Source organism: Colletotrichum spaethianum (assembly GCF_022836535.1).
Source record: "Colletotrichum spaethianum MAFF 239500 DNA, contig23, whole genome shotgun sequence".
Lineage (NCBI taxonomy): Eukaryota > Fungi > Ascomycota > Sordariomycetes > Glomerellales > Glomerellaceae > Colletotrichum > Colletotrichum spaethianum.
The window spans coordinates 428,706-448,603 of record NW_026054793.1 but is presented as its reverse complement, the minus strand read 5'-3'; the positions used below and the strand labels follow the sequence as shown (position 1 = coordinate 448,603).

Below are 19,898 nucleotides of genomic sequence, written 5' to 3'. Positions count from 1 at the left end.
GACTCTGTACGTCGCAACCAGCATTCTCTCTACCTAGGCAGTTTGGTAAGCTCAAAGAGGCGCCTCTCTTCTAGCCCAACTTGAATTTTATTGATATCAAGGCAATTGACTTAACATTGGGAGTCGCCTCACGCCCATGGTCTGGTACGAGGAAGCACTTGATTAAGCAGTGTGGAATATCCAGAGGCCGACACGAGGTGCACTACCAAGAGACGGCTATTTCCGGCAAACACGACACCCAAAAGTGACTCTTTTTCCTCGGTAACCATGAACGAAAAATGACGGGTTGCCCGGAAGAAGCCTCAGAATTCGCCGGAAAGCGGGCTTGACCTGCTCCGTGCAGGGGCTTCTCACACTGTAGCGTCACCTGGAGTGTGGACGGGGGGGCTGGCCGCAGCTATGCCATTCTCCGCGAATCAAATGGCTCGTTGAGGGTCCTCATGAGCGCTGGTGCAGCCAGCGCCTTGGGTACCTGTGACGGTTGTGAAGTAAGGCAGCATGGGTGCTTGTTCCGGGTATTTTGAGCATACCTTCCCTGCTCAGAGGTTCTGTTGCGGTACAGTACATTATTACGCCCAAAGCTCGCTGCCAAAACCCAAAAAAAGCTACGGTACAACAACCGAAGAAAAAAACCAACCACGCGCGTGCCCCTGGTTTACCTCATAGAAGGTCATTCGTTCTCTTCGCCTCGACCTCTCTCCGTACTCGCACAAATCCCACTGCTCAGTCACGATGCTCTCGAGAAGACTTGTCGCAACCGCGCGCTCCGTGCCGCTGCGCCGGTACCAGCCGCGCCAGCTTCCGCTGCAGCTGCCACAGATGATGCAGCACGTCCGCAACTATGCCGACAAGGTCGTCAAGGTGCCGCAGATGGCCGAGTCCATATCCGAGGGTACCTTGAAGCAGTGGTCTAAGCAGGTTGGCGACTTTGTCGAGCAGGACGAGGAGATCGCTACTATCGAGACTGACAAGGTAACATGACCCAACCGTGCATCCATACCTGTCGTGAAGACGCATTCGCTGACTCCTTGTTCTCTAGATCGATGTCGCTGTCAATGCTCCCGAGGCCGGTATCATCAAGGAGTTCCTGGTCAATGAGGAAGACACCGTCACTGTTGGCCAGGATATCGTCAAGATGGAGCTCGGCGGCGAAAAGTCCAGTGAGAGCAAGGACTCTGGCGACAAGAAGGAGGCTGCAGAGAAGCCCAAGTCTGAACCCGAGTCCAAGCCAGAGCCATCCAAGACGGAGTCGAAACCTGAGCCCAAGCAGGAGGAGCCTCAAAAAGATGCATCTGCCAGCAAGCCAGCTCCCCCGGCCAAGGAGACGTCGAAGGCCGCCCCCGCCCCCAAGGAGACGGCAGCAAGCGCCACCCCAGCCTTCGGTAGCCGTGAAGAGCGCCGCGTATGTTTGTTCCACAATCAGTTGTGCGCCTTGGACTTGTGAGTCGCGAGACTGATTTTTGTTTCTAGGTGAAAATGAACCGCATGCGCCTCCGAATCGCCGAAAGACTTAAGCAATCGCAGAACACTGCCGCGTCCCTCACCACATTCAACGAGGTTGACATGTCTTCTCTTATCGAGTTTCGGAAGCTCTACCGCGACGACGTGCTTAAGAAGACGGGAGTCAAGCTCGGATTCATGAGCGCTTTCTCCCGTGCCTGTGTTCTAGCCATGCGTGACATCCCCGCTGTGAACGCATCTATCGAGGGTCCCAACGGCGGTGACACCATTGTGTACCGTGACTACGTCGATATCAGCGTGGCTGTGGCCACAGAGAAGGGTCTTGTCACGCCCGTTGTTCGCAACACCGAGTCGCTGGACATGCTGGGAATTGAGAAGGCCATTGCCGACATGGGCAAGAAGGTGAGCTCCTTTCCATATCCATGAAGCAAGATGCTAGGCTAACAGCGATTCACCACAGGCCCGTGACAACAAATTGACCATTGAGGATATGGCAGGTGGTACTTTCACCATCAGCAACGGTGGTGTCTTTGGCTCCCTTATGGGAACTCCCATCATCAACCTTCCCCAGACTGCTGTTCTTGGACTCCACGCTGTCAAGGAGCGCCCCGTGGCCGTCAACGGCAAGATCGAGATCCGCCCCATGATGTACCTGGCCCTCACCTACGACCACCGCCTTCTCGACGGAAGGGAAGCTGTTCAGTTCTTGGTCAAGGTTAAGGAGTACATTGAGGACCCCAGACGCATGCTCCTGTAAGAGAAACCGCGTCACTTTTTGTAAGAAACAGCAACATACACCATGCTATGTTCGAAAGCATTGCCATGACTGGGGAGAGCTTTTGTACCACCAGCTATTTTACCATTTAGACGAAATAAGAGAGCGGGAAGTTGAGAGGTAGCTTTAATACCATAGAGTGATTTAGGTATCTTATCTCCGTGATGCCGATCGGTGGCGCCGGTTTTTGACCTAATTCTAGTGTACATATACGCAGATACACATAGCAGACGAAATGTGATAACAGGTAGATGACATCAGGGAACACGAGATTTATAGACCGGCTGACCTAAGCAGCACTCTACCGTGGTGGCGCTGGCATAAGGGGATGGAGGAAGCTAGGTATGTGTGCACTGGAGCGCGCTATAGTTTTGTGCAAGATACGTACCCGTGGGCCTTTTTAACCCCTGAGGTGTCCATACCCACACTCAGCGGCGCCACCAAGCACCCAGCGAGCATTACGTCCCATGCCCGAACTTTCTCTGCGCAGGCGACTTGGTGGATCGCGCATGAATTCTTGAAATTGGACGACACGCGCGACAGCATCGACTTTGACATATCGATTCGAGCATCCACTCCCAATTCATCCCGTCCTAACGGGTTTCGCCTTGCCTTTACGCCTCCTTTATCGACTGCCCTTCTTCACCTTGAAGGCATCCGAGTTATCCCTCCGGACCACGAGCCAACGCTTGCTCCCTTCGTGTGCTCTTCCTTGTTTTGCGTTGCTTTGCGCTGCAGACTGGCTGTTCGGCTTGGCCCTTCGCCTCCTCGAGAGCTTCCACTGTTCGCCTCCCGAAAACCCTGGGCGAGCCCTCTTCAGCAAAAAGGCCTACCGAGCGTCTTGTCTCAGCTCTCACAAACAACAAGACTCACGTTCCGACCACCAGGCGTATCTGTCGAGCTTAACCCGTCACCATGGCGTCCCTGGGAGACGACCTTCTCGGCACTGTCAACAAGTTGCAAGACCTGGTCTTCAACACCATCGGCAGCGACTCGCTCGATCTTCCCCAGATTGTATGTCGTCTCGTCATGCAAGCACGGGAGTCCATCTACTAATGTCTTGATAGGTTGTTGTCGGTTCGCAGTCGGCCGGAAAATCCTCCGTTCTCGAAAACATTGTGGGCCGTGATTTTCTGCCCCGCGGAAGTGGCATTGTGACCAGACGACCTCTGATTCTGCAACTGATCAACGTACCCGAAGATGAGGATGCTGCCGACCCTCTGTCAGATCCCTACAGGTCTCCCGACATTGCCAGGCGATCCGAGTGGGCCGAGTTTCACCACATTCCGAACCGTCGCTTCAACGACTTCTCCGACGTGAAGCGCGAGATCGAGAACGAGACGTCGCGTGTGGCGGGCAACAACAAGGGTATCAATAGGCAGCCCATCAACCTCAAGATCTACTCGCCGCATGTGCTCAACCTAACTCTCGTCGATCTTCCTGGACTCACAAAGGTACGTTGCAAATGATGCGACAAGCATTCCAAACACGCAACACGTCTCCCAAATCTAACGCACACCTCAAGGTTCCTATTGGCGACCAGCCTACCGATATCGAGAAGCAAACCCGCAACCTCATCTCCGAGTACATTGCCAAGCCCAACAGCATCATCCTCGCCGTTTCGCCCGCCAATGTCGATATCGTGAATTCGGAGGCTCTGAAGCTTGCCCGGCATGTTGATCCGCTGGGAAGGAGGACGATTGGCGTGCTCACCAAGGTGGATCTTATGGACCACGGCACAAACGCACTGGATATTTTGTCTGGTCGTGTCTACCCGTTGAAACTGGGCTTCATTGGCGTTGTCAACCGCTCCCAACAAGACATTCAGGGTAGCAAGCCCATGGAGGAGGCCCTCAAGGCCGAGTCGGAGTTTTTCAGGCACCACCCGGCATATCGCAACATTTCAAGCAGATGCGGCACACACTTCTTGGCTAAGACCTTGAACACGACCCTGATGGCTCACATCCGCGAGCGCATGCCCGACATAAAAGCGCGCCTCAACACTCTGATGGGACAAACCCAACAAGAGCTGGCAAGCTATGGTGACATGCATTTTAGTGGTAAGGAGCACCGTGGATCCCTCATTCTGCAACAGATGACACGCTTTGCCACCTCCTTCATCTCTTCCATTGATGGTACCTCGACCGAGATTTCCACCAAGGAACTGTGCGGTGGCGCCCGCATTTACTATATTTTCAACTCCGTCTTCGGCAGCTCTCTTGAGTCCATTGACCCGACTTCCAACCTTTCGGCGCTTGATATTCGAACCGCCATCCGTAACTCGACCGGCCCTCGTCCTAGTTTGTTTGTGCCAGAGATGGCCTTTGACCTTCTCGTCAAGCCTCAAATCAAGCTTCTCGAAGTCCCTAGTCAACGATGTGTCGAGCTTGTCTACGAGGAACTCATCAAGATATGCCACACTTGTGGCTCCACCGAGCTGTCTCGCTTCCCAAGGTTGCAAGCCAAGCTGATCGAAGTTGTATCTGATCTGCTACGTGAGCGCTTGGGACCAACTTCTGGTTACGTCGAATCCTTGATTTCGATCCAGCGAGCGTACATCAATACCAACCACCCTAACTTCCTGGGCGCCGCCGCCGCCATGAGCCATGTTGTTAGCAACAAGCAAGAGAGAGAGAGAAAGCGTCTCATCCAAGAAGAGCGAGAAAAGCGGGAGAGGAGGCGCCTCAAAGAGCTGGGTACCAATGGTACCGAGGGACCAGAGGAGGAGGAGACGGAGTCGACAATCACCGAAAAGGCCGACTCTAATGCTTTGCGAAAGCAGGCGAGCAAGGGAGCGCGTAGTCTATCGCCGGGTGTGCGTGAAAACGGCACCACCGGCCTGAATGCGGCCCTGAACGGCGCACGATCGGCCTCTCCCTCAAGATTCAACGATAAGGGTCTCGGCGGCGCGCGTGACTCCTTCTTAACATACTTCTTTGGCAAAGACGGAGCCTCGCCCATGGGAATCCCCCCTTCATCCAACTCCTCCATTGCCCGACACGTCAGCCAGAGTTCCGAACCAACGTTTTCACAGAGCATTCGTCGGACCGAAGATAAGGTAGCCTTGCGCGCACCACAGTCCTCGGCTCGCGACGAGCTGGAGTTTGGCAAGGCTGCACAGTCCGTCGATTACGGATCTCTATTCGTAAGTTCTTTTCCGTAACCGCAAGTCGACACTAGAAGCTGATTTCGTTAGCAGGGTACGGCCAGCGGCGAGCCGGCCATGACAGAGCGGGAAGCGATGGAGACGGAGCTCATCCGAGCACTCATCTCTTCCTACTTCAACATTGTGCGTGAGTCCATTGCGGATCAAGTTCCCAAGGCTGTCATGCATCTGTTGGTGAACCACTGCAAGGATGTGGTCCAGAACCGACTTGTCAGTGAGCTATACAAAGAGACACTCTTTGAGGAGCTCCTGTACGAAGACGACGGCGTCAAGAAGGAGCGTGAGAAGTGCGAAAAGCTGCTTCAAACGTACAGAGAGGCGGCCAAGATCATTGGCGAAGTGTTATAGATATGTGTCGGAAAAGAAATACAGACCCTGGCGAAACCAGCGCGTCTTGATTACAATGGCCCCCTCCATCTCTCTCCCTGTTACACAGATACATTCTTCTTAGTTTCAAGTATTCGCTGTGCGGTTAAGGCGAGGTCTAGATTGGAGAGGCGTTACAACGGAACGAGGCCCAGGAACGTCTCGAGGATCGAGGGCACCGTGGTCGGTGTTTCGTTTCTCTTCCCAGGGTTGCTGAGTTGCTTCTCTGCTGTACCTCATAGTCGAATACGTGTGTAATACAAGAGCCTCAATTTCGATTTTTCACTTTCATTTCTCTTCCCTTCGACGCCAGGACGCCCCGTGTCCTAGTCTTTCGGATTGCATTGCCTGCAATAGCATGGTACTCATCAAAGCTGTAGAATTCGCTATGCTATCACCTACATAGTATGCACATAACGGCCAGACTTCTTTGCAGCAACGAGGCTGCACCCCTCACAAAAGCCATATATCATGTGGGAGGGGCTGATGTTCATATCTTGTCCATCCACAACCGATTTCTCTATTATCTTCTACTTGTGTATTACTTGTAATCACTGCATCTATGGCTAAAGTCCCTTGCAGTACTGGGGCCCGGCACAGGGGCTGGGTTCCTTGGGTCATACTCTTCGTAGAAAGACGGGTCATTCCTGACCCAGGCCGGCATATGCGAGGCTTCGCGCATCCGCGCACCCGAGCTACTCTCTCCTACTGCTGATGCGTACACAGCACCGTAGGGCGGTGGGTATGTCCCCTGGTCGAGAGGCCTGGGATGGTCATCTACGTACGGTGTGCGCTGTGGCCCACGTTCACGCAGTATCGGGCGCCGTATGACGTACTCACCTTCGGCATCCCTCACGTGAACGATCTCATACGCCTCTTCATACTGCACCGGTGAGATACGCATTGCGTCGGCGTGTGGGCGCAGCCCTTCTTGCTGATCTCCTGCACGGTCTTGAAATTGATCTGCTGCAGGACTCGGTGTGTATGCCGCTTCGTGAGAGTCACCATGGCGGTGAGCTCTATAGGGGCCCCGAGATTGTCGACCAGGCCTTTCTTGCCGGGCATCATCGCCAGTTTCGACGTAACCTTGATGATAAGCGTGATAGGTGGGCTGATGGAACTTATGCATAACGCCTCTCCGCATCTCAATGCCGGAAGCACGAATCATCGACCCATCCACATATTTTTGTGTGTGTACGTCATGATCTTTGGCAAGATGTGACTCTAGAGCAGCAGTTATGTTAAAGTCGTCGGGCTCCTTCTGTGGCGGGCCTGCAGAGGCCGATTCCAGAACAGCCGTAGAGTGAGGGACTCGTGTTACGCTGCCCGTTAGGCTGAGTTGAGTATCTTGTGGCACCAATGGGGACTGTTCAAGCGGCGGACGTGGTCTCACTGATCCCGCCCCGCCAGACGCGTGCAACACATGCTCTTCCTCTGTATGGTATATGTCATCCTGTTCAGACCTTGATCTGGCCAAAGAGAGACCAGAAGCTCGGATTTGCTCGCGCGCAAGAAGCCGACCTTCGGTAAGATATGGCCGATCTGAGCCATAGGCATATGTAAGATGATGACGAGCCATGCCGGTACCCTCGGGGTAACCGCCCTCATGAAACACGCTATCATGAGGTTGGTCGTAAGTTCTTGAAGGACTGTTCCAGGCACCGGACCGGTAAGTATCAAGGGTCGACAGATCGCACTGTGACCTCGTATCGCGTCCTTGATGAGAATCGAAGAATGGCTCATGAGGACCTGACGCTACCCGGCCCTCACACTCAAAAGTCGGTGGTTCTCTCTGAATACCCTGTTCCCTTGCCACATTGGATGGGTCCTGAGTTAACGTAAGGTCTGGCCAATCCGAGAGTTTATTGCCAGGATTGGCCGGCTGAGGAAGTTGAGAGTGTCGACCATACTCGACAGAGTGGTGCGGAGCACCTGGCCTTCGATCATAAGTCGTAGACCATGAATCTGGGGGTCGATAAGAAGGTCTGCTCGACGTATTAAAAACCCAGGGTACTGCTTCATTGATGAGGTTGAATTTGTGTCTTTTGTTGGCAAGGATCGCTCTCAAATCAGGCATCTCGGACACCTCTGGAAGTAAAACCATATCTTGTGTCCAGTCCGTGCCTGGTTGACCGCTATAATCGACTTTAGGGAATTCAAGGTGACGGTTCTCGAAGTGATTGACAAGCTGCGGCAGCGAAAAGGTCTTTCGGTCTGGATTAACGGATGGACCCAGGCCCAATGTACAGGCTCTACACATCAGCCCATTGATGTTGCGTACAGGACGCATCTCCTTGTTGTTTGACAGTCCATCATTGAACATACGTAGCGACGGGGCCTCAAAGAACTTTGACCGAAAGCGCTTCACCACGTGGTAAATAGTGACATAAACCCTCAAGGGCCCAGGCAGGTCCCTGACACTGGAAAGTGTGTTCCAGAGATCTCGCGCGCTTCGAGCAAGATCTTCCATCTGCGCATGATAAGAAGACGGGAATGGCATTCTTTTGCTCGCAGCAAACGGCGATTGATGGTTGCCTTGCATCGAAGCAGCGTGGTGCGGTTGGCCAGGATAAGGCGGTCCTGGAATATTCGGGTGATACTCAGAAGGACCAGGCGGGCCAGGATACAAAACGAAGCCTGTAGGTGCCGTTACGTACGTCTGTGAGACGTCGTTGGTACCATAGCCGGATACCGAATAAGGAGCAGGCGGTATGACACTGTCCATACGGTAAGGTGGCGGCGGGAGGTACGCATCAGCATGCTGAGGAGCATAATGGTGAGGTGGTGTGTGACCAGGGAGGAAGTGGTAAGGAGGTGCAGGAGGCATGCTTCCACTGAGATGGAGGGCGTTGTAGGGACCGTGAGGTGGACGTCCTGGTACCACATGGTTCTGCGGGACGTGTGATGTGTTTTGTTGAGGGTGTTTTGTGAGTCGGGCATTGAGTTTAAACGGTGACTGCTCTGGCCATTCAGACCTCCAATGGACAACGACATTGCCGAGGCTGAGGGCTTTGGTATGTTTCGCAGCGTAGTGCTGGATTACCCCCTCAAAACCGTAGAGCCTGTTGCTGTCACAGCCATTGCAGAGAAACAACTCTTTCCGAAATGATTCGGTGTGACTTTTGATCTTCATGTCAAAAACCCATTTCATGTTTTCAAGAGTGAGTTTCTGGGTGAAGGGTCCCTCCGGCGGATCAACGACTGGCTGTTGCCCAGCTTTGATAGCAGCTGCGGCGTCTTGCGCCACGTCGGCATAGAATCGTGCCCGTACCGACAGGAGAACCTCTGCCGCAAACCGTGGGCTATTCTCCTTGTTGACTTTGCGGCCTTTCCCCCAGTTGCTGCGAATGATTTCATCTGCATACTCCGACATCCGCGTGCGGACAGGGCCTTGGATTTCATCCCAATCTTTGTCCGTGACTTCCTTCAGGGACCTGTCATTCGTTTCAAGACTGGCATTTGGACCTTTTGGTAAGGCCTCGTTCTCCGTTCTTTCGGCGTCTGCTCGTTGTGCGAGCAACTTGGGCAACAGCATGCTCCACGCAGTTTCATCCAAAGGCGTAGTCATCTGGATGGCGGATTGGAAGGAAGGCATGTGAACAAGGAGATTGGGTGGTAAAGGGGGATCGATTTGCATGGCTCGGCGCTCGATTTCGACACGCCGTAATGCCTTCAATGCCGTACTCTCTGCGCAGCTCCTCTCTGGAGGAGATTGATGTTCGCGACTCCAGTCCATATTCACTGTTAAGTCCAGCTGGTGTCCCGCGGAAAGCGATGTGGTTGACAGTGATTTTTCCTTCTGGGATTCTTGGTTGGCGATAGAAGTTGAGAACCCTGGGGAAGTTCGCGCCGAGGCTGATGAATTTGGGTCTGGGACTTGCGGTGAGCCGTTTGGTTCGTCGCTTGACTGTGGTTGTAATGGGTGGTTCATGAGGGCCAGCCCACCGGCAACAGTCCACCTCTCCCAACGAGAGGCATCGCTCCTAAGCTCCTTGCCTCGAGTGTCGAGACCTTTCAACCATTCCTCAACTGCCGCTGTTCCGAGATCCTGGGCTGCACGAAGTTCCTCCTTTGCAGACTCGATGCCCGAGGCCGAGTACAGCTTGGTAGTTGCTGGGTTTTCGTGAACTGCAATGTCTGCTATAGCACTAGGCGGCACGACTTGAAGTTCGTTCGTCACGAAAACGTGTGCTAGCGCGGGAATGAGCGAGGAAGGTGTTGTAGATGAAAGTAACAAGTCAATTTCCTATAGATATGGTCAGCTGAAGAATATTGCCGGTTTAAAAAACTGCAAACTAAACGTACTTTCACGGAGTCTTTTAACAGGCATGTGCCGCAACAGGTAACACCAAAGGCGAATATGGCCGCCAGACCGTCAATTCCGGGCCCTAGGCGCCAGGGATCGGAATATTCCTGTCGCTGCTGACTGGTTCTTGCGGCTCCACAACGCTGGCAGACGTTGGCACAGCAAAGCCGCCACATGTCGAGTTCAGACTTGTCCCTCAATGGGGCAGGCATCCTGGGCCAATGCAATCTCCTCGACAACTGCCAGATCGTATCGGGCTTGAGTGGCTTGACGCAGCGTGGATATTCCGAAAGAGAAGCGGAAGATGTAAAAAGAGACTGAGGGTCAAGGTATCCGTTAAAGATTTTGTTGACTTGCAACAGGAGACCCAAGCTTCTGGTGGGGACGAAGGTAAAGACATGATGCCAAATCTCCGAAGGGAGGTATGCTTTGTCCTGAGGGAGATGAAACGACTGTCTTTCTCCTGTTTCCAGCTTCAACTTCTTGGATTTGCCTTTTTCGTACTCGGTGCCGTCGGCACTGGAGGGTGTGTGAACAGTCTTGCGTTTACTCCACTGAGTCGAGTGATCCTGCAAGCCCCGGACGGCTTGGTCTGACACATCGATACTTGACGGGATGTTGTCCGTTGAACTAAGGTGTTTTCCATGACCCGAATTACTCTCAGCTTGTAGGGAGATGCTGTCTGACGATGAAGCATCCTCCGATAAGGAGGCCTTCACGTCGTAGCTAGGGCTGCTACGGCGTAGAGACGGTAATGAAGGGTCCATTGTCACCGTTTATTCTGGACGGGAATATCCAATTGAATAAAAGCAGACAAGTGAGGCAAGATGAACTACGTTGCAAATAGCAACAGTGAAAAATAAGGATGGGATGGAGAAGATCTTGAGAAGGACGGAGAGCTCGAACACTTGTCAGGGGTTGAATGCGATGGGTGTGGTTGGTAACCAGGCTACGAACGATCTAGACTGAGTTCGCCCGTGTCCTTGGCCAGACAGATGAAAGACGTGTGCACAACGTTAGCCTCGCCCTTACAGCTGGCTGTAAGAGTTGGAGGGCGTCTTGAGTTGATGGAAAATAGGGGAACGAGGATGCTTCCGAGCAGCCTGAAGAGGGGTTGGGTAGGGACGAAGAGAGCGCCGACACCTACAGCTGATCCAGGCAGCCAGCGGATGTTGACGCGCGGAACTAGATGGTTGACATGAGCATTTGGAAAAGCGATGCCATATAGTTTCAATCTGTCGCGTAGTCGTGAGTAGACGAGGGTGTGTCGTTGGGTACCGAATATGAAATCGGCGTGGAAAAGAGTGCGGTTGAGGATGTCAGCAATTGCGAATTCGGGAGTCTGCATTTGGAGCCACAGGATCCACGGCGCGTCTCCCACAAGTGGAGGGTCTCGGCGCTGATCTAACCAGGCGTGGAAGCCGCGTCTGCGTCCTTAGTGTAGACACAGCACGGCCGCACTGTGCAATGTCGCCTCGTACAGGTGGGTTCACTTAGTGTTTTGTATTTAAGGAGCACTATCGCCGTCGACAGCCAATCTCCGTCCAGCAAAGAGAAAAGTGCAGTAGCGTTATGGCATACACAGTTGGCCATTGACGTTCGCAATATTCAAGATGTTGCGACGAGATCATGTTCAATTGATCTAGATGAATAGCTAGGACTGGTTCGACCATACAAATCACAAGTCTCAACAGGCCACTGCGATGATGCGGGTGAAGTACCGCAATCACAAGTGCCTCAACCAAAAATCGGCGCAAAGTTAGGGCCTTGACATTGGCGATAGTCCAGCTCGTCACATTGCAAAGCATAAATGGTGAGCGAGCCATAGCCATCGCAGAAATACTCTCGTCTACTGTGTCCTTGACCCTGAGCGGCAGGATCGTGTGATTCGGGGGAAAAACAAACAGTTCAAGACGACTAGACAAGAGCGTCGGGAATTTGGGCGGGCAGTATCGGTATGTCTATGGGGCTAGAGAAAATACAGTCAACGTACCAAATCAGGCGTATTGTTGTCTTGTCCCCTTATCCCCCTGGAACAAAAAGAGAGCTCGCGTGTAGTGTACTCGGCAAAACTTCTTAGACGGTTAGCCTCAGCCGCTGCTAGAAGAACCAGTTTCAAGCTTATCATCTTCTAGTTGGGTTATCGTTCGCCAATGAGCCTGCCGCCTGTGCCGATGCCGTCTAGCATGGATGTGTGTGTCTGATCGCGTCTGCGTGACCGGCGTTATGTCAGTAAGACCTCTTGAGGGATCGGCCACTTTCAAGAAGGTCAACACCCACCTCTGTTGGCACAAGTGCAGCCTGCGGAAGGCTGGCAATGAGTGCACGGCTTATCTCTTAGAGTGATCAGCTGATCCCGAGGAAGCGGACGACGAGCTGCGTCTCCTGCCACCACTCAAACCATCCTCTTTTCGAACCCTTCTACTGCCGTCTTTGCCTCGCTCTTCGTCGTCCGACTTTCTGTCACGACTCTCGTTGTCTGGTGAGCGGGGCATGCTACTGCTGCGGCGGCCTCCAGGGCAGCTACGAGGCTTCGTGTTTTCACGGCCACGGTACAATCGGTGTTCAGGGCTTCGATCCCGAGATCTGGAGCTCCGCAATGAGGCTGAACCTGAAGACCTACTGCGGGATCGTCTCTTGTGATTAGGGGAACGACTCCGAGACTCCGAGTACCTGCGCCGCTTGGTAGCCGGTCGTCTATCAGGCGATGGTGACGGCGTTGATGGACTTCTTGTTGATCTCCGCTTCCTTCGTGAGTCGCGATGACCACCTTCACTCCTTCTCAATGAAGTTGACCGGTTCCTCGCAGGTCTAGGGCTGGATGTACTACGCTCTCGCCGAGGTCGCCGAGCGGGCGGAGATGGAGACCCACGACTCGAAGCTCGTTTGCGCTCTGCGCTCCGACTGCGAGAGGGAGATCGTGAAGTGACAGATGCCGAGGAAGGGGAGCGTGTAGTGGGGCGTCGACGCCCGGATCCGCGGCCGCCGCTGGCTCGGTCTCTGGGGACGTAGCTGTCTCTTGCAGATCCACGGAACGAGCCTCTATCTCTCTGGTCGCGATACCTCGGTGCTGGCGAGCGCGATCGGTTTTCGCCGAATCGTGGTCCATGTCTACCTCGCTGGTCGTAGTCTCGGTCGCCTCGTCGGCCACGCCACGTATCTCCACCGCGCCCACGGCCGCGATCCCCGCGATCCCGATCTCTCAATCTATGAACTTCTTGCTCGCGTCTTTCGGTGTCTTCTCGGCGTCGGCGGGCTTCATCTGCTGCACGGTCGGCTTCTATCTAACATGGCGTTAGCTCCGATATTCGACTCGGCCGGAAACAAAGTTGTCTGCACCTTTTCCTGTATCAATTCCAGCTTCTTGGCCTCCAGTAGTTCCTTGGGCACGCCTTGGGGGCTCGTCTGTGCGCTCAAGCACAACTTCCACAAATCTTTGCAGAACGGTGCCGTATCCTTATCCAGAAACCCCGTAAGCTGTATTTGAAGAGACTTGATATCGGGCTGCAAGAACATTAGTAAAGATGGATAAGAATCGACCGCGATAGCGAGGAAGACAGACGTATCGGGAGCCTTCAATTAAGTTGAAGCAAAGCTCGATGACCACATCGTCCTCGCTGCCTAGGATATCGGAGATCTTGCTGGCTATCCACCTAGAGAAAAGGAATTTAGTGGCTAGACGTTAACGAGAGAATGGCAAGGCTCTAACTTTTTCATCACCTGTAGGTTGACCTTCTGCATGTCAACCTTCTGATTGAACTCTGGGGGAAACTTGGTGGACTTGAGAAGCTTTGCATCGACACCTGTCGCCATGGTTGGCGAAATTTCTTATGGGCGAACGAGGGGAAGTCTTTTGAGGAAAGGAGGTGGTGAAGATCTTGTGACGTCTAGAGATCCTCTGAAAGAAGAAGCTGGGGTTGAAGCTGGAGCTGGGTCTGGAACTGGAACTGGAGCCGGAGCTGCGTCAGAACGCGTCGGCACTGGTCGGGTTCCAGTCAGGAACAAGTAGTTTGTGTGGTGCCTCAGGTACCCGCAGTCGCTTCCAGTGTCAGAAGGTCCGCCTGAATTCAGTCCCGCCGAGTTGAGGTGGGTTTTAGTCAGCGGGCTAGAAGCTCGACAGGCCACTGAAACCATGTCCCTACATGACGACAAAGGCAGGCGGCAAGGTGGCTTCAGCTACTCAGTCAGCTGGCTGTCAGGCAGTGTGAACGGCTGTAAGCAGTCACCCGTAGCACCCCCCGCTCCTACTCTTGCTGCACTGCCGAAGACACTGCGGAGCCTGCCGTCAGCCGTTCTGCCTAACAGCGCGGGGCAATCAACGTCTGAGAGTTATCGTGGTACTTTGCCGCAGCACAATCCCCGACGAACCTTCAGACTGAAGTGCACCAAACACTTCCCCGAGTCTGAGGCGGCGAGACGACAAAAAGAAGAAGAAAAGGGAAAGACAAACCCCCAACCCTTGAACGCTCTTCCATTTTTCTTATGTGAACCAACGAGTTCGACTTGCCTTACGTATCACGACTGTCCTGTCGGCTCTCTCCGACGACGATGGGATTGCCCCTCAGTATGAATAACATACACGCTCCGACTGTGCCTTCAGGCCCGACTAGCAACACAACAAGCAATGGTCATCTCGTTCGTCTCACCTTTGCAGAGCTTCAGAGAAAGAAGGATGACGTAGAGGCTGAGCTGAAGGCCCTTGGCGCGGTCCTCGACTCTGTACGTAGATCAGTCCTCTACACCTTCCGTCTAAGTGAGTGAGCCTGGGCGGGCAGCCTGTTGACTTGCAACGCAGCATGGAGCCGACATGAGTACCCCCCTCACAACTCAAGACGGTTTCCCTAGAGCAGACATTGATGTTGCCCAAGGTAACCCAGTTCGGTCCAGCACCTATCCAGCAAAGTAATTGATTCATCAATACAGTACGTACTACGAGAGCTCGTATCATCCACCTGCGAAACGACTACAAAGATCTCATGGCCATGATCGAGAAGCATCTTCACGAACACTTTGCCAGCTTACAAGAGGAAGATGAACCTGAAGCTCAGCTCTCCCGAAATGCCGGCCTTCTGGCGGATCACTCCGCATCTCGTCCGCGGGAGGAACCCTTTGCCAAGGTCAACACTGTTGTCCCGGGAAGTCCAGCTGAGGCAGCAGGATTGAAACCAGACGACGAGATTCGCAATTTTGGGTATGTCAAACGCTCAAATCACGACAACTTGAAGAAGGTGGCCGAGTGCGTTCAAGGGAACGAAGGTGTGAGTTTAGCGTGTCCTCTTGCTCTCGTCTTGAGAAAATGTATGTTTAGGAGGCTGACAAGTCACAAGCAACCGGTCTTGGTTATAGTATCGAGGCCTACTTCCGGCAACCGGCAGGAATTGCAGCTTACATTAACTCCAAGGCGCAACTGGGGTGGCAGAGGTTTACTGGGCTGTCATATCCTGCCTCTGTGATGATGACGGGCTGCTTCGGTTATGTCGTTTCCAGTTCGCGGTATTGAAGTTCCAAGAAGACGGGACATATGATATGTAAAAACCCATATGTATACCTAAACAATCGTTGCTTGAGTCATTGGTACGGACAGTGCCGTTCCTCAATTTTTGTTTTTAGTTGGAAAGAAGCGCTTTCTCATCGCACCCAGACAGTCGCGCGTTTTTTCGACTGATCTCTCAACGGTCGATAGATCCGAACTCAACAAGTCACCAAGAAAGTGACTTGCCAAGGACAGGGACCGTGTCCGTCAAGCTGGTAGAGCAGGCTGACATATATGTGTCACAAGGCCGCAACGCCAGTCATGATGGAGGATGGGCTGTCAGGCAGAAGAGGCTCTCTCTTTTGCCTACATGTGAGCAACCAATGAGAGACCGGGAGTTGGCATGTACATTACAAAGCAACGGCGCAAGGGAGCACCTGGAGCCGAGCGAAGAGCATCGAAGATCGCCCACCAAGCATAATGCGACCAAATCAGTCGAGATGCTCGTGTAAGGCCAGCAAATCTGGCTACAGAATTAACATCTCACTTTGAGGATCAGACTGCCCCGGGGAGGAGGGAAAGACGTGTGGGGTTGATTGGTGAGACGTAGGAATAATCCTCGAGGCAACACCTCAATAGAACATGTAACGAGTGACAGAGTGAGAGATGCAACAATCAATGTACGAGCAGTAGGCGAAGTAGGACTTGTGGAAGAAAATAGAAGAGACAATCTCAAGGCAATGAAAACACATCTAGGCCCTCCTGTCAATGCAGTGACAATCGGCGGATCCAAGAGATGAATTTTTGTCATTTCCGAGAAAGGACTAGAGGCAACTAGGATATTTCCTTGTCTCTGTCACCTCTCTGTAGGCAGTGGCAGCATGGCTCGCCCTTTTTCATCTTTTTGCCCTCCCCCCTTGGGCTGGCTGGCCTACCTTGGGAAAAGTGCCTTAGTGTTCCGTCCGTGACAGGGACCCCGCTATGACGAGACGGCACTGCACGTGACAGGCGCCTAGCCCAATCGTGCCTACCCGACTCCGTTGGCCTGCCTGACTGAATTTTTCGCTTAAGAAGTACGGCTTCCTTGCAAGCTCCCCGCCATCCTCAAAAACAACACCCCCCAAAGTCGATCATTCGGTGACGATTCCCACACGTCAAAAGTCTACAGCCCATCTTTGCTGTTTCTCTACGGTACGCGCTCGCCCGTTTCCCTGCCCTCGTTGCCATCGTTCATCGCGCGCGCCAACGAATTCACCATCTCGGCTATTTGTTTTGCTTCGTGCAAGTTACTAACCCCTCGCTCAGCCCCGCTTGTTTATATCAAACTTGCACCGAACCTCTCTCCCACCGATCGCGAACATGGCTGCCGCGCAGACTCCCACCTTCAAGCTCGTCCTTGTCGGCGACGGTGGTACCGGAAAGGCGAGTACCAGCCTTTCTCTTTGTCCCTTGTGGCTCTTATCTCTGATGCGCCGGTCGGCGGCATTTTCCTCCTTAGCCACGCTGACGCTGATGTGTATTCGATCCCGTTTTCCGACTGTTGCTAACTATTTTCAATATTACAGACCACCTTCGTCAAGCGCCACTTGACTGGTGAGTTCGAGAAGAAGTATATGGCTACCCTCGGTGTCGAGGTTCACCCTTTGGGGTTCACCACGGTATGTGTCCCCAAAACTAGTTTGGCCCCGTCCTGTGTCTCTTCAGCCTTCTAACATATCTTGCACAGAACTTCGGCCAGATCCAGTTCGATGTCTGGGATACCGCCGGCCAGGAGAAGTTTGGTGGTCTTCGTGACGGCTACTACATCAACGGCCAGTGCGGTATCATCATGTTCGATGTCACCTCCCGTATCACCTACAAGAACGTTCCCAACTGGCACCGTACGTACTGCTCATCGGATCGACGAACCTAAATCCCACAGTCTTGTTTCTCGAGCAACATTTAACTGACTTGAACCGTATAAAGGCGACCTTGTCCGTGTCTGCGAGAACATCCCCATTGTTCTCTGCGGTAACAAGGTTGACGTGAAGGAGCGCAAGGTCAAGGCCAAGACCATCACCTTCCACCGCAAGAAGAACCTCCAGTACTACGACATCTCCGCCAAGTCCAACTACAACTTCGAGAAGCCCTTCCTTTGGCTCGCACGCAAGCTCGTCGGCAACCCCGCTCTGGTGGGTGTTTCCCGAATATTCATTTTGCGCCGGAAATGGCTCGGGACGGATTGATGCTAACCTTGTGACAGGAATTCGTTGCCGCGCCAGCTCTGGCCCCCCCCACCGCCCAGGTCGATGAGAAGCTCCTCGAGCAGTACCGCAAGGAGATGGACGACGCCGCCAACATGCCTCTGCCCGGTGAACTTTCGGACGATGACTTGTAAACATAGAAACGTGGCATGGATCATGATCCTACTGCGGTGGAGTGGTCGACGGGACATCGTGAACCGGAATTCTCTGGCGCAGACCGGCAATTGCTGGTCATGGCCATTATGGTAGAAGACGGCACGGCCGGTTCATTTGGTAGACTCGGAGCTGGATGGAGGGTTTTACACGCTGCTAGACGGCCAGCATACTTTGAGTAGTTTGACGCCTTACAAGATGAACACTGAGTCCTTACACTTCCACCAAGGTGTCTCGGGATATAGTCGTCCCGTTCTCTACTTCGTGTGTGCAAGCCTCAGCAGACAGCGCGATGCATTTAATTAGATAGCAATTCAACGATTAGCTAGGCACGAATGGACAGACAGACGGACACCAATGAAAGGCCTGAAAGGTGTAATCTTGCCAAGATCAAGGGTCTGCGTCATGTGTTGGCTAAGAAACAATTGTGAGCGCAGTGTGAGCTTCCCTTGCGGATGACGGTTCAGAATACAATAGACCCGGGTCTCTTCACTTGAATGCGCTTGGTGAGTAGGAGGCGGTCTAAGGTGAGCCATGATGAGCCAAGGTGAGCCAAGGTCAGATAAAACAGCTGAGCTACCTCACTGTTGGCAGCCTCATGTGATATTGAGAGGAAACTGCACTCGCATAAACGATACAGTTTGCTGGTTGGCATCCTCCTCCTCCACGGCAGTGCAAAATTCCGGGAATGTCATGGCCGCTAACGCCGTACGCAAGGTTACAGACTCAATGTGGCAGTGGAGGGTTCATTAAAATATGCACAGTGTAGAGATGTGCTATGTCAATCTGGGACGGCTCCCATACTCAGTTTGGCAAATCAAAGAATACGGTTAGCTAATGAAAGTTGTCAAATGGAAGATGGCGATGTTCAAATACACCTTCCCAGCCACCTCGACCGACCACATCCATATGGGCGGGCGGCACCCATGTCCCAGACGCGTTTTCTGAAAGCGAAAGCGGGCGTCGCAAAGAAAAGGCCAGTTCTGGGGAATGGGGTCCCAGAAAAACAAGAGGCTCAAGAAGGAGCAGCACCAGGGGTCAGCAACACGTCTTGGGGGCTGGAGGGTAAATTGGGACAGGGTTCGGAAGTGATTAGTGGTAAAACGGATACATGCGAGCAGAGAAGAAAAGGCATGGATTATGGCTGAGGTTCTGGACTGAGCGTCGATTCCGGCTTGCTACCTGGCTCTGGCACTTGGTCTTGGGGCGAACTAGGTTGGCGCAATCATGGAGATTTGTACACAGTTGGACCCAACTCTGTTTCTGAACCAGATCCAGTTAGATGCGGAACCAAGACAGTCTGGGGTTAGTCATCGCGTCAGGACGATGTGCTTGTCGCGTCCTGCGAAGGAGACGAGCGCATTATGTTCAAGTTGTGCTTGGTATTGTACGAGTTATGCCAGACAAAACAAGACGGAGACCAGGGGGTCTGTCCACAGATGTAAACACAGATAGACGGATGTCAGCGGTTCCAAGTTTATGTTTACAATCGAGGCAGTTGATGACGTGTCCAAGCCCCAGGATCCACGATATAACGTCGTGAAATTGCCTTCCTATTGACAATGCAAAATAAGGCAAGGTAATCAGACCACAGTCAAGTCGGTGACACGAAGCATTTTGAATAAGGTGAGCTTTGCAGTGTGCAGTAGCCCCGGGAGACCAAAGGTAAAATGTTTTTGTTTTATTTCCTAATTGAAAACAGACACGCGACTTGACTGGCTCGGACCTTTATGCGTGAAGGCGACTGAGCACCATTTGTCTTTTAATTAGTGCTCACAGCGCCCTGGGACAAGTCATGTGAAGTACATTGTACGCGGTTGGGTGTCATGTTATCATTCAACAGAGTTGCGGTGACTTTTTAGTCTTTTGTCCTTTTTTAGAGTGCATGCATTGTTAGCTGGCCGCTCGCAGCATGGAAAATCCACTTGCCCTCTTTGTCACTGCTAACGAACAAG

General features: G+C 53.0%; 6 protein-coding genes across 6 annotated transcripts; 4 read left to right on the top strand and 2 right to left on the bottom strand.

The window, feature by feature from the left end:
• Positions 1–732: 732 nt before the first annotated feature.
• ColSpa_08571 (putative dihydroxy-acid dehydratase, mitochondrial) lies at positions 733–2,218 on the top strand (the record flags this gene model as incomplete). The annotated part of the gene is made up of 4 exons (XM_049274783.1): positions 733–972; positions 1,040–1,402; positions 1,471–1,863; positions 1,922–2,218. The coding sequence occupies 4 exons, from the start codon at positions 733–735 to the stop codon at positions 2,216–2,218; spliced, it is 1,293 nt and encodes a 430-aa protein (XP_049130740.1).
• A 933-nt stretch (positions 2,219–3,151) lies between these two features.
• ColSpa_08570 (dynamin-related protein DNM1) lies at positions 3,152–5,750 on the top strand (the record flags this gene model as incomplete). Its single annotated transcript, XM_049274782.1, has 4 exons — positions 3,152–3,250; positions 3,304–3,690; positions 3,762–5,381; positions 5,436–5,750. 4 exons carry the CDS (start codon positions 3,152–3,154, stop codon positions 5,748–5,750), a joined length of 2,421 nt encoding a protein of 806 aa, XP_049130739.1.
• A 559-nt stretch (positions 5,751–6,309) lies between these two features.
• ColSpa_08569 (uncharacterized protein) lies at positions 6,310–6,833 on the bottom strand (the record flags this gene model as incomplete). Its single annotated transcript, XM_049274781.1, is given in 3 exon segments — positions 6,310–6,545; positions 6,609–6,651; positions 6,669–6,833. 3 exon segments carry the CDS (start codon positions 6,831–6,833, stop codon positions 6,310–6,312), a joined length of 444 nt encoding a protein of 147 aa, XP_049130738.1.
• A 6,443-nt stretch (positions 6,834–13,276) lies between these two features.
• On the bottom strand, positions 13,277–13,887 carry ColSpa_08568 (PWWP domain-containing protein2; the record flags this gene model as incomplete). The annotated part of the gene is made up of 4 exons (XM_049274780.1): positions 13,277–13,354; positions 13,414–13,578; positions 13,637–13,727; positions 13,784–13,887. 4 exons carry the CDS (start codon positions 13,885–13,887, stop codon positions 13,277–13,279), a joined length of 438 nt encoding a protein of 145 aa, XP_049130737.1.
• Positions 13,888–14,640: 753 nt separating this feature from the next.
• On the top strand, positions 14,641–15,574 carry ColSpa_08567 (26S proteasome non-ATPase regulatory subunit 9; the record flags this gene model as incomplete). Its single annotated transcript, XM_049274779.1, has 3 exons — positions 14,641–14,827; positions 14,998–15,332; positions 15,395–15,574. The coding sequence occupies 3 exons, from the start codon at positions 14,641–14,643 to the stop codon at positions 15,572–15,574; spliced, it is 702 nt and encodes a 233-aa protein (XP_049130736.1).
• Positions 15,575–16,906: 1,332 nt separating this feature from the next.
• Positions 16,907–17,924, top strand: ColSpa_08566 (GTP-binding nuclear protein GSP1/Ran; the record flags this gene model as incomplete). The annotated part of the gene is made up of 5 exons (XM_049274778.1): positions 16,907–16,945; positions 17,113–17,205; positions 17,274–17,427; positions 17,513–17,718; positions 17,790–17,924. The coding sequence occupies 5 exons, from the start codon at positions 16,907–16,909 to the stop codon at positions 17,922–17,924; spliced, it is 627 nt and encodes a 208-aa protein (XP_049130735.1).
• Positions 17,925–19,898: the final 1,974 nt, after the last annotated feature.